We start from the raw sequence: 13504 nt of genomic DNA on the forward strand, positions 1-13504 counted from the left end.
TTTGCACTCAGCATTGGTCTATGCATCTCTTTTTAAAATGTAAATATTCATATTAAGATAAGAAGCATGCACTCCATTTGTTTACTGTAACTGGAATGGAAGGTGGTTTTACCTTTTACATATTGCACTTTTTTTTTCTCCAAATGAGATAATAGAAAAAGTTGAAGGGGGTAATGGATGGTGTTTTTACAAAAAACTGTTAGCAGGAAATTGGTGTTGGGCAGAGACTTTAAAGAGGTGAAATATAACAATGACAACTAGTCTTTATACTGAGCCTGTTGTTTTTAAGAAGTATCTTTCATTCAAAGAAATTATCTCATAAAAGATTCACCATGATCCTTTGAGATCCTTTGAGATCCATGATTCCCACTGGTGTTACAGATATAGAAATTGAGGCTAAGGAAGTTTGAGGTCGCATAGCTAGTAAAGAGAGTGGAGCCAAATCCAAATCTCCTGGCTTTGGATAAGTTTAATAAAAACACACAGACACAGGAGCTAAATCAGACACACACACACACACACACACACACACACACACACAGACACAGGAGCTAAATCAGACACACACACACACACACACACACACACACACACGTGCAGCTTTGAGGTCGCATAGCTAGTAAAGAGAGTGGAGCCAAATCCAAATCTCCTGGCTTTGGATAAGTTTAATAAAAACACACAGACACAGGAGCTAAATCAGACACACACACACACACACACACACAGACACAGGAGCTAAATCAGACACACACACACACACACACACACACACACACACACACACACACGTGCAGCATGCTGAAAGTCCTGCTAGGAGGCAGATCCCATTAGGAAGTAAGGGCGTCCCGTGATTCTTTGAGCAGCCTGGACAGTGAATTGGGGTGAGGCAAACAGCCTGCGGAAGCCGCGGGTGGGGACGTGGCCAGGACTAGTTTGGTCGGGAGAGACCTAGTGTCCTCCGGAGGTTTTCCCCCAGGTCTCCCGGCTTTTCCTAGCCAAGGGCAGGAAACACGGCTCCTCTTAGCCCCGCGCGGCCGCCGTAGAGTCCCCGTTGCCATGGCTCCCGGGTTCCCGCTGGACGCGCTGAGCTGTGGCTACTAGGCGCGAAGCGAGTCTTGGGGGTCCGGGTCGGGCTTCGCGGGCCAGCGAAGCTGACAGGCGCCATGGGCCGGAGTAAGCGACCCCCTCCGCGTTCCCGCCCCCATCCGGCCCTTCCCACCGTCCGCAGATCGTGCGGGTCCCCGCCGCACCGGCCGGTTCCAGGAGGCCCAGGTTTCCCTTCCTCGAAACCCGCGAGGCGGGAGGGGGCAAAAGGGCGTTGGCCTCGACCGAGGGCCGCGGCCGCGCGCGGGTTCAGGCGTCAGCACCGGGTCGGGACCCGCACCGCCCAGCCCAGCCGCGAGGTCCCAGGCAGGTCCCGGTCCTGGGCAACCTTCTGCGGACCGTCCAGGGATAGCATGCCGCAGTGGAGGGCCCCGGAGCCCATGGGGACAGGCGTCTCCACCCGCCTGGGCGACTTTGAGCCAGGGACCTCACCTCTGGGCCACAGCCTCCTCATCTCCGACGTGAAGTGTTATTTTACAGACATAGTAAATGTAAAGTGTTGAGTCCACAAGGTGATTTATTTGAGCTTGAACCATTCTGACCAACACGTTTTGGACCCCCGCAAATGGCAGTTTAGTTTAGCTCCACCCAATTTATCACACTTGCCATTGTAAAAGTGCTATAAAAATTAATATTCTTTATTCAAGAGACTGTGCTACATGATGGGGTCCCTGCCTTGGAGTTGCTGACAGCCTGGTTGTGGTAGTGGGTGGGGGAGGATCTGAGAAGGTGGAGGGAGGAGTCTGTAAATGTTAGGACCACACTCCAAACAGTCACCAATAGATATTTCCTCTCAGAGCGCCATCTGCACCTTTGGTTGGTCCCACCTGTTTTATTTGATTTTTCTTCCTAATCAACATAACTTTTTCTTTGTGGATTACCCTTTGCTCTTTCTCTGAGTCTCACTCACTTTCATTTGTTACCTCATTAACTTATCAGATTTACAGCCCCACTCGGAGTCATTCAGTGAGGATACATTGATGAACAAGACAGGGGGTCACCTTCCTAGCAGAAGGCCAACACAGATGTTGTGGCTGTAGCCCCTTTGGAGTGGGGTGCCTGAATCCCCAGAGGGCACACAGGGGCCCTTACTCCCAGGTTGGTTGAGGCTTCTCCCAGGAAAAGGAAACATTGGAGGCTTGTGAAAGTGAGAACAGGGCCTCTTGACGGTCATTGGGGGAGCCCAGGTGAGGGATAGGAAAAACAAAAAAAAAAAGATGGAGGGCAGAGATAATGGAAGTCCCCAGGAAAAGGCCGGTGGGACTCAAGTCACACAGATTTTGGAGATTATACTGAGAATGTAGAAATCTGCAAGATTTAAAATTCACAAAAGAGTGACAGGGAAACCGAAGGGTTTTGTTCCGAGACATGACTTGGCCATGTAGGAGTTCAAATGGGAGAGATGGGTCTAAACCCAAGTCCTGGCAGCAGGACAAATGACTACTCCTCTTTTGAGTACTCACTGTGTGCCAGGCCTGGTTAAATGTTTTACATGCATTCTCCCAGAGATGTCCTCTGGACCCTGCATTGCACCACACTGCCCCCTGAGGAATCAGGGCAGATGGACAGATTTGAGTGGTTCAGGTGGAGAGGGTGGTCCTCCCTGCTGCTCCCCTGCAATCCCTCTCACACATTGCATCTCCCCCATGCTTCCCTATAAATGGCCTCCATATCATGCTAACACTTCAATATTTCTAGAAGGGTTGGGATGTATAGCATATTAGTTTTTCCTTGAATTCTTGGTAGTGTGTATCAGTGCAGACAGCTGTGCCTTCTTTGTGGGAAGGTTTTAACTGCATATCTGATTACTTTGGAAGGCAGAGGGTTTGCAGCTCGCCCATGTCTTCCCGAGTGAGCTTTGGTAGTTTTTATCTTTTAAGGAATTTACCTATTTAATGTAAGATCTTGAATTTTTTGCATAAAATCATTTATATTATTCCTTTATTGTCCTATTAACATCTGTACAATAGATATGACATCACTTTTCTCACTCCTGTTATTGGTATTTCATATCTTCCTTCTTTCTTTCTTTCTTTCTTTCTGGGTAGAAGTTTACCTAATTTTATTTTCTTAAATCTTAATATTTATTGGCTTTGCCTATTTTTGGTTTTCCATTTTATTGATTGCTGTTATAATCTTTTCTTTACTTTCTTCTGCTCATTCTAGGTTTAATTTGTTCTCTCTGGTTTCTTAAAGTGAAAGCTTTTGTTCATGATTGTTCTCATTTCTTACTACAGGCATTTGGTGCTATAAATTTGTAGCTGTAGCCCATAAATTTTGATATGCTATTTTTTTCCATTTTTTCATTCTGTTCAAAATGCTAATTTTCCTCTTGATTTCCTGAAGACCGGTGTTTTAAAAAATCACTTTCATACATTTTGTCTGGATTTTAAGTTATTTCAGGCTGTGAGGATAAATCCTATCCTATGACTCCATTATGTCTGGTGCCTAAATTCTCTGCTAGTCTTACAGTTGGTCTGGCCTTGCTCCTATGCTTTTTCTGCCCTCTGGTTCCAAAATGAAAACCTCATCATATACTACCTCTGCAGTGCTCTGGTTTTTACATTTAGCTTTTAGTAACCAATTAGCATCTCAGTCTTTCATTACCAATTGTTTGTAGCCTCAATCTGCCCAATACCACTGTCCCTTTGCCTATTGTTTTCCCCATATTCCTCTAATGTCTGCTGTATCACACTAGTGCATTCCCTCCAGCTGCTCTCTCATCTCTTTTCAACACCGCTCAGCCTTGATGATTACTAGCTACCTCAGGCTAGGCACTATGTTCCACTGACCATCAATGTCCATATGGACATTCCTGTAGCAAGCGATCTAACTACAAGTCCCCATCTTAGCGACTGTCAGCCTTCATGGATCTCTTCTGGAGTCAGTTCTTCCGGGAAGCAGACTTTCAGATGGAGATTAGCATGCAGGAGGTCTGTGAGGTAGTGCTCTTGGGGAATTTGGACCTTAAAGAAGGCCTCAGCTAACCAACCCCAGGAGCTCTAAACTCAGGATAGACCTACTGACTTGTCCAAGTTCTGAGGAAGGGCTGGTCTTTTACAGCCACACAACCCTCTCTGAATAGGGCTCTCCTGGAAAAGATGTGACCTTGGCGGACGTGTGCTTCTTTAGCTGAGGTGACTCCGGAAGAAGGTGGACACTCCCAGCATTGAGGGGAATGACTCAGTTTTGAAGGAGAGACTGGGCAGCAGGTTACATCATCCAAGATAGCCTGGGGTGCCCTCCTCGTTTCTTTTTCTAGTAAACTTCTACTCTCATTTCCTGATTTAGCTTAGGTTTCACCCCCTACACCTTCTTCTGACATCCTTCCTCTGACTCAATAGCACTGCCCACCCTCCCTTCTGTCTATCACTCTTCCTGGATGCTTCTGTCCTCCCCCATCGCATGTTGTGCTCTTTAATAGCACCCTGAATAGCATAGCTCCCAAAGGTATCACTGGATCAGTAGAATTGCTCCTGATGCTCATGAGGATGACCCTGAGCTAGTAAGAAAAGATGGGGCAAATAATTCTGTTTTTTAAAGTTTCCATTTGAAATGGTTAAAAAAGTTTAGATACTACAAAAGGTAAACTTCCTATCTGTAACTCCTTTATTTCTATTTAATATCTATTTCACATGTGTATCTGCTAGGTCTTTCATGATGTTTGACAATACTGAACAATATGCTAGACTCATATTGGTTGATTTTATTCTAATCCAATGAAAAATATGGCTATTTATAAAACATGATACTTCTCCGAGTCAATCTGACTCTTGTATTTTGTTATTTGAATTTTTCTAAAATAAGAAAGTGAAGGAATGTTTCATCTAGTCCCTTTGTACATTCTTTACCATCAAACAGGTATTGTAATACCATCTCTCTTTAAACAGTCTTATGATGGCATACTAATGCTTCCCAAGAATGTTTAAATTCCTAGAGTGATCTCACCTAAGTGTGGTGCTGCATTATGCAGAGTAGGAATTTCTAAAGGTGACAGTGTTCCTTGGAGTTAAAGAATGTTTGGTTTAGATTAGTATGTAAAACTGCAAAATGCTTTTCCATTTAAAAGTGTGAAATGCTATAATCTCCACACACCATGTAGATATTTTTGCAATTTTCTTCTTGGGGACTCTGGTTTTTGCACTGATGTTTGCCATTGCAGGTGAAGTGGTGTTGTGTAACAGCAGTTTCCTGAGTGCTGTAAAACCTTGTGTCACACAGCACTTTGCTTATTTTCAAAGAGTTCAGAAAAGGGCCATCGGGAGGTTTCCTACCATTGTGGCTCTCCCTTCCTCTGTGCTTCTCCATTTTTAAGTCTATCCTAATTGTGTTTACTTGCTGCTGCTGGGCAACCTGCCTTCCTCTCCTTTGTGTGCATATGAACTAGTTATCCATGCTCTGGGATATCCTTACCCCACCCTTTTAATCTAATAGTGATTTTTAACATCTTATATCTCATAATTAGGAGACAGAGATCAACACAACTCCTTTCTGATATCTGCATGCCTCTGAAAGGGATGATTTGATAATTGCATGCAAATGATCAGTTTTACACATATAATAGTAGATGAAAAGAGTTTCTTAAATTTTGAGGATTTAGTAAGAAAATGTGGAATGATATTTGATACCAGTAGGACTTTGTCAGGCCTGTAAGTCTTCATGGTTAAACAGATTGGAAAAGTCTTAAGACTGTAGAGCTAGGGAACCCTATGGTTGATACCTTTAGTGGCCCCCAAGAGCCAAGAAGGGTGTGTGGGTGCTCATGTGACCATTCAAGGCCAGAGACCAGGTGATGCTGGAGATGCTACCAGAATTCCCCCAAACACATTGGATCCAATCACGGATGGCAGCTCCTTTGGAGTTCAAGTGAGGAAGGTTACAACTTCGATAGGAATGCCAAGCTTAGGCCTCAACCAGGATATGGGCAAGAATATATGTAAAGGCCCTGTGCCAAGTTATAAATAAAACTGTTGAATAAAGTACTTCTTTCTCTCTTGGGAAGTATGCCTTGATAATAAAGTACTTGAATAAAGTACTTCTTTCTCTCTTGGGAAGTATGCCTTGATAATAACCCTGAAGACTACATTTAATTTAAGCTTCTCAGACTCCTTGGAGTTGGCCTGGGGAGAGCTGGATCTCTGGTCTACTCCTCACTTCTCTTCCCACCCCTGGCTGGATCCAGAGCCCATGCTCATGTATGATGGTGGGTTCTGTAGCTACACACCATTAGGCACTGGAGATCTGATAAATGAGTATCTACAACATTTCATTAAGATTGTTCAGATAATATTGGTTGTGCCATTTCAAACCCTTAACCCACATTACATCCTTGAGAAGAGAATTATTTTTGTAGATAAATTACAGATAGAGAATTCATTTTAAATCCATAGTAACTTTATCATATTCTCAAATTGGCTTTGCTCATTTACTCATTATCAGTTGATTAAAACTGTTAGAACTAACTTGGTGTGGAGGGGGTAGTTTTAATACCTTTCAGATTTAGTTTCAGGAAGTTTTGTTTTTTTGTGTTTTTGCTTTTTTTTTTTTTTTTTTTTCTTCCTCGAATAGAACACTATGTGTAACTTGCCCTATGAACTAGTGGTGGCATTTCCGGGACTGTACAGTATAACTTACAGGGTTCCCAGCAAGCCAGGGCTGGTGGCTGCTACCCTTCAGCCTCCTTTGCAGCCAGAGTCCCTTCCCAGGCCAGGTTTGCAGCCGTCTCTGCTTATCAGTGGAACCAAAGCTTAGAGCAGCTGGAACATTCCTTACTTATGGTATTTTAATCTCGGTACCTCTACAGTCCCTTTGTCTTTTTTCCTAAATAACTGTCATTGCAGCACCCTCTCTCCTACCAATGAAGTACCTAAGTACACTTAACTGCACACAAATGGTTGATTCATACATGTTTTTACATTTAAAAATAAGGACAAACTCCATTTTTAAGGATGTGGTATAGAGGTGGGGCAGCCAAAGGTGCTGTGGAGAACATGCCTCAGTTAGTTGAATCTGTATATTCGGGAAGCTGAGGAATCTCAAATGCCTCTTATTTGCTCATGTTGAAGTGGCACAGCAGAGAACTTGGGAACACTGGGCCTGGCTCTGGACTCCACATTTAAAACCCAGTTGGCACTGACTGCCAAGGCTCAAGCAGGTTACTCAAACTCTGTCCTTTGATTCCTCAACTGACAAATGTAAATAATAATTCTACATATTCACACTTTAATAGATGCAAAGCATTTAGAGTAGTGCCTGACACCCTCCACTGACAATGAAGAAGTCTTTATTGTCCCCTAGAATGGGCAAGCAGTATTCTGCTTAAAAAGTGAGGCTTCAACTATATTGATAACATTTTTCCCCCCTGGCACTGGCGATTGAACCCAGGGATGCTTTACTATGAGTCACATCCCCAGCCTTTCTCATTTTTTTATTTTGAGACAGGGTCTTGCTAAGTTGCTAAGTTTTGAGGCTGGCCTCAAATTTGTGATCTTCCTGTCTCACCCAAGTTGCTGGAGTTATAGATGTGCACCACTGCACCAGGAGTAACATCTTTAACAGCACTAGGATAGCAGGATTTCTCCATTGTCATTGCCTCTTTGACTTGGGTGCATCTTATAAAGATGATCCATGATTTCATTCCTGGCTCCAGCAGGGGAGCATGGTATGGTCCCCAGCCACTTGGTGCCTATTCTTGATCTTCCTAGTCTAAGAAGCCCCAGGCTATACCTCATTCTTATTAGGAAGCAGAAGCAACTCTGCTCCTCCTCTGAGCAGCATTTTATTCCTCCTGAAAGCAAACTAAGTATTGCTTACTTTATAAGATTGCAATCTAAGACTTAATTGTTCTTTTCCTTTCCCTTAAGCTGAACTTAAATTAATAAATATTGGTTAAATGAATGAGTGAATGGGCCTTCCATATTGAATGAAGGGAGATATTCTCCTATTTCCTCCTCAGTCAGCCAGCCTGCCTCTGGGTGGAACTTGTTCTCTCTCAGATCAGTTAGGGGGTCTCATCTGGTTTGACATGGTGCCACCATGAGAGTCCATAGCAACACCCTGATAGTCATAAGTTGCTAACTCTTTCTGTATCCACACAGTAAAAAATACATAGACCCCACACAGGCCCATGCAAATGTGATATAACACACCATCACATCTCTTTCTTCCCTCTGACTCACATGATGGCATCATGGAAACTCTAGGAGGGGGCATCAATTTTCTGATCTCATTTCTTTTGAAAATCACTTGGGCCTGGCAAATAGACATTTAACTGCAAAGAAAAATAATGCATTAAGAATACAATAACCCGATGACGGACAATGGGGTTGGAAATGTAGCATGCAACAAATTTTCTTTCAGTCACGGAAGATCTCATCAGGCGGAATGCAGAGCACAACGAGTGTGTAATTTTTTCTCTGGAGGAACTCTCCTTGCATCAGCAAGAAATAGAAAAGCTAGAACATATTGACAAATGGTGCCGGGATTTAAAAATTCTCTATCTTCAAAATAACCTCATTGGAAAAATCGGTAAGTTTCAATACGTTGTTCTAATGATGTTTTAGCATTTTGAATGGGAGAATTCTGGAAAATGCAGTGTTATTCTTAGAGGGAGACAGTAAATGAAAAAGAGCATTCGGGGATTGGGCTAGCTATCTCTTGGGAGAAGTGTTGGAATGTGTCCCTGAACCTTGCCATGTGTAATTGCTCTTGTTGCCTGAAAGACAACAACATGTTGGGAGATGAGTTAAATGTGAGGAACACATTAGTCAACCCGATTCTTTAAAAAGTTTACAAGGGAGGAAGATATAACTCAGACATTTTATGTCACTCTGGGAAACCCAAAGGATTATGTGGGACTCAATACGTCCTACTGAGGTTACCACAGACTGTGATGGTTAATTCTGCTGCATCCTATGTGTGCAAGGCTGCGCTCAGTATCAGACATTGATGGGGTTCTAATTTAGAATGAAAATGAGAGGTAAATGCAGGGTTAGGGATATGAAAATCAAACATTAGTATTACAACTAATGAAGCTTTTGGAAGAATGTGGATTAGACTCACAGCCACGTAGGGTTGCTTATACAGCCCCCCAAATAAATTTATCCACCTTACCACATGCAAGACTGGGCAACCACAGATTTCCCGTATCCATGAATGCCTGTGATTTATGGCAAGAGGGTATTGGGACCATGTGCTTTCTGCTGACAAAAATCCCAGAAGCCAGGAAAGAGTGTGGGACTGAACACGCCCAGTTTCTTCTTCCAGTTTACCATCAGATAAATTGGAACTTCCCCCACCCCCAGCACTCCCACTCTACCCCCATAAGAATTAAGGAGCACAGAGAAGAGAAGCCTCTGGGGTCACGCTAATGGAGGTCTTACCACTTGGAAACAGGTCGAGTGTTGGCAGCACTGTTGGTGGTAAAAGCAAGCCCAGGCTCTGGCGTCAGGTGGACCTGACTGTGAGCCCTGCCTCTGCCACTTATCCGCTGTGTGAAATTAGACAAGTCAGGTAGTGTTTCAGTTTTGTCATCCATAAAACTGGGCTAATAATACCCAATACACAAGTTGGTGCAGGCTCACCACGAGCTATGTGCTCTTCTTAGATGACAGCTGCTGTGCTGTTGTCATTTACCCCAGAGCGTCTCAGCCAGCCCAGTGAAGGTGGAGCAGAGGAGAAGGTAAAGCAGTTGGTGTAAAAGGGCTGGAACCAGTTGAGGCAGCGAGTACTCACCCTGCTCTGCACTGGAGCCCAGAGGTCAGCCTTCAAGTTCATCGTCAACTCTCAGTGTGACATGCAGTGCTTCTAAACAGGGGGCATGTGGCAGAGTCTGGAGACATTTTGGTTTTCAGAGGTGTGTGTGTGTGTGTGTGTGTGTGTGTGTGTGTGTGTGTGTGTGTGTGATGTAGAGGGTGTTAATGACATCTAGGGGGAGAGACCAGGGATACTGCTGTCCATCACACCATGCCCAGGGCGGCTCCCCACGAGAATTTCCAGTCCAAGATGTCAGCACTGCTGAGGTTGAGAAACCCTATGGATCCTTGAAAACTGGCTCTGGGATTGTAAAAAGCCTAGATTTGCTTCATTTTTGGAAGATTTACTAAAACTCTATATTTCTTCAGATAATTATTTTCGGCATCTTTTACTTTACCAGAAATTAGAAACTCTGGCATATTGTTCAATTAAAAAGACTCTTACAGAACACCACCAGCTCTTCTGCACGGGCTGTTGAAGAGCGGTCCTAATTGTACACATCTAAAAGAGTTCCCGAGTTTTAATCTCCACAGCTGGGTCCATCACAATTACTAATTAGTAGCATAGTATTTCATGCCTTTTCAGAGCTGTGAGAAAGCTTAAATTTTTGCTTCCAAAGTATTCTTAAATTAAACACTCTTTTAAATCCTAATAATGGGGATTTTCAGTGCTGCTCCACCCATAGGCATTTAGGCACTTATTTAGCAAGTGAAACTACTTCTCTGGGATTCAAATCTTGTGCCTTTGAGGTAGAAGTTTGTGAAAGGGTTTCTTTCCTAGAGCTCTGTTCCTGCTGGGAGATGCAGATGGGCTGTGGAGGAAGCTCTAGGCAGCGCTGAGCCAAGTGTGAGCTGAGGACCATCTGGGGTCCCTTTAAAGTGCAGAACCTGTGGGGGCGGCTCTAGTGCCCAACTTCACAACAGGCCTCAGAGAGCGGGGGTCTGCAGAGCTTCTTCCACCTGGGAAGGAACGTGTCCCCCTCCAAGTTGATGGCTCTGCTTGTGCAGTGGGTGATAACCGCTTTCACGTATTAGGGCTGAAACTCCCTCTTCCCGCTTCCACAGAGGGCCTCGTCATTTTTCCTAATGGAGGCTTTTTGTTTTGTTTTGTTTTTCTTTTCTCCTGACCAACCTGTTCCCTTGGTTCTTGATGAGTTATTTGAAGAAATTCTTCCTGAACAAATCTATGGTTATTCCTATCAGGTGACTTTGCAGGAGTTGGAGGCTATACATATGACAAGACCAAGGAGGGGAAGGGGATTCTTCTTGGGACAGGTGTTTTCATGTGGGTGGCTATTTTAACAAGGATGACACTGGGTATTTTTGTTCAGGATGCAGGCTAGACATTCTGTCTATCATAATTCTTGGCACGTAGACACCTCCAAATCTGTTGACTGTGGAATGCTCAGCCGTTGCTAGGGAGCTTTTTGTAAACATTAGTATTACTTGAATAATTGCAGAAAGAAACTTAGTTTATCCACAAATCCTCATTTTAAAACATGAGTAGACTGAGACCCCAATTTCTGAAGTGTTACTCTCAGGTCCGTGAGAACAAATATATGAGGTTTTATAAATTTTAGATGAGCTATTAATGATGACAAGGGTGATGATTATAAATCATCATGTTGGATTTTCCTATGGGCAGAAAAGACATTATTTAAGTGAGGGTGTCCCAAACTCACATTCCTTAGCAGGAATTTCATCATTCATGTCATCTTAGAAAGAACTCTTCTTTCAAGGCACAGTGTAATGATTTAGTGCCAAGCTGCGGAGTCAGATTTCCTGGCTGTACCATGTAACCTTCAACAAATGGATTAATTCTCTGTACCTCGGTATTCTCATTTGTAAAAGGGAGACAGCAATAGATTTCACCTCACGGGGTTATTATGGGGATTAGATAATATATGCAAAGTGCTTACAACATTGAGTGACACATAACAGGCACTCGGCAATACTTGCTATCTTATTAGCTGTTGTTAAAAGTTCCATTCTACCGTGGTTCCTGGGCTTGTTTCTACTTGTTGTTTTGTCTATATGGGCATTCAGATTTATTAAAAAAGATAGTCCTGTATTAGGATGGTTTTGGCTTTAAGTAAAAGAAACCCAATTCAGCTGTGGCTTAACAGTGAGGATATCTAGTATTTTACAGCATGATTTTAATAACCATAATAATAATCCACCGATCTTATCATTTTCATAATAAGTGTGTAAAAATGTTTTTTTATCTTGAAGGTTGATTACATTTTGTATATTTCAGAAAATGTTAGCAAACTCAAGAAGCTTCAATATTTGAATTTAGCTTTAAACAACATTGAAAAAATTGAAAATTTGGAAGGTAAGATTTTTTTTATTTATGAGTTAAATCAAAATTTTAAACTAGTATTAAAGAGTATTACATTTTAAACTAGTATTAAAGAGTATTACATTTTAAACTAGTATTAAAGAGTATTACATTTTAAACTAGTATTAAAGAGTATTACATAAACTATAAGTATATTTTTACCTGTATATCTTATATAAATCTGTGTTAATTCTTGTAAAACTTCAAACAGTAAAGTGTTATATAAATTTCAAACCCGGGAGTGCACGCCCCTTCCTCACCTAGAGCCTCCCCAGGGAGGGCGGGTGCTCTGGTGAGTAGAGGGCGGTTGGCTTCATTTTGCTTTCCCTCACGGGTCCTACTGTAGTACTGTTGGGAACTGGTTTCTCCCAGGACATTCCCTTGCTCTCCAGGCATTCGGGAAAGGACACTGGAGTGTGTAGTGGGATGGCTGCAGACAGACTTATCTAACCATCTGTCTGCAGTGGACGCTGGGGGGCTCCGGGCATTGCTCTGTAAGGAGCCTGGCTGCAGTGGGCATCCTTCCGCTTTTCACTCCCTATGCATGGGCACGGGGTTTTTCAAGGATTTTATTTAGAAATGGAATTCCTGGGTTACAATATACATATTTTAGAATGTACTGCCAAATTTTTCTCCAGCAAGAGTGTACCAATTTACACTTGTCCCTGGTCATCTGTGCAAGCACCGCTTCTACCTAACTTCTCTGATGCTTTCTGCAAATGATATATTTTTAGGACAAGAATACGATGTTGTCAAATGATGGTTTTATTTTGTGGCTCACTTACTGTTATTGAGCTTACCTAGAAACTTCCAGATGTTCGCTGAGTGACCATACTTCTTCGAGTGTGTATTAGATGATGTTTCCTAGCTCCTGCCACCTTTTCTCTTACTTTGTCCTTCTCTCTAATGTGCATACCAGATGTTAATCCATTGTCATGTATGTTACAAATATCTTCTCCTGAACTACTACTTTTCATTTATTAAAGTTACAATGAGGATCTGTAGAATTCGTACATTTTAATATACAGAGTTATCTTTTCACTTGTGGTGTCTGAGTATAGTATTTCATATTAAGTTCTAATTTTAATGATTTTATTTTTTACAGTTAATCTATGATCCATCTCTAATTCATCATTTCAAAATGAATCAAAATGTATTTTCCCCTTACACTGTTTCATAATTGAAATATAGGGACTATTTTTTAAATTGAGATGATCCACGTGGCATACATTCACCACTTTAAACACACAGTGCAGTGGTTTGTGGTGCATTCATGGGATGTACTCTCTTCGTCACTGTCCATCTC

The 13504-nt window shown here is 42.6% G+C and overlaps 1 protein-coding gene across 3 annotated transcripts in view; it reads left to right on the forward strand.

Moving 5' to 3' along the window:
* Positions 1 to 1017: 1017 nt before the first annotated feature.
* Positions 1018 to 13504, forward strand: part of Dnaaf11 (dynein axonemal assembly factor 11) — an 82493-nt gene continuing 70006 nt past the window's right edge. The window contains exons 1-3 of one of the 3 annotated variants that reach the window (XM_021722341.3): positions 1020 to 1173; positions 8464 to 8631; positions 12115 to 12192. In XM_021722341.3, the coding sequence (XP_021578016.2) occupies positions 1164 to 1173; positions 8464 to 8631; positions 12115 to 12192 (256 nt within the window). In that variant the 5' untranslated portion in view covers positions 1020 to 1163. Of the gene's footprint in view, positions 1174 to 8463; positions 8632 to 12114; positions 12193 to 13504 lie in introns of all 3 variants that reach the window. The other 2 variants (XM_078016698.1, XM_078016699.1) reach the window with 2 other exon arrangements.

The sequence above is a fragment of the Ictidomys tridecemlineatus genome, chromosome 7 (assembly GCF_052094955.1).
Source record: "Ictidomys tridecemlineatus isolate mIctTri1 chromosome 7, mIctTri1.hap1, whole genome shotgun sequence".
Classification (NCBI taxonomy): domain Eukaryota; kingdom Metazoa; phylum Chordata; class Mammalia; order Rodentia; family Sciuridae; genus Ictidomys; species Ictidomys tridecemlineatus.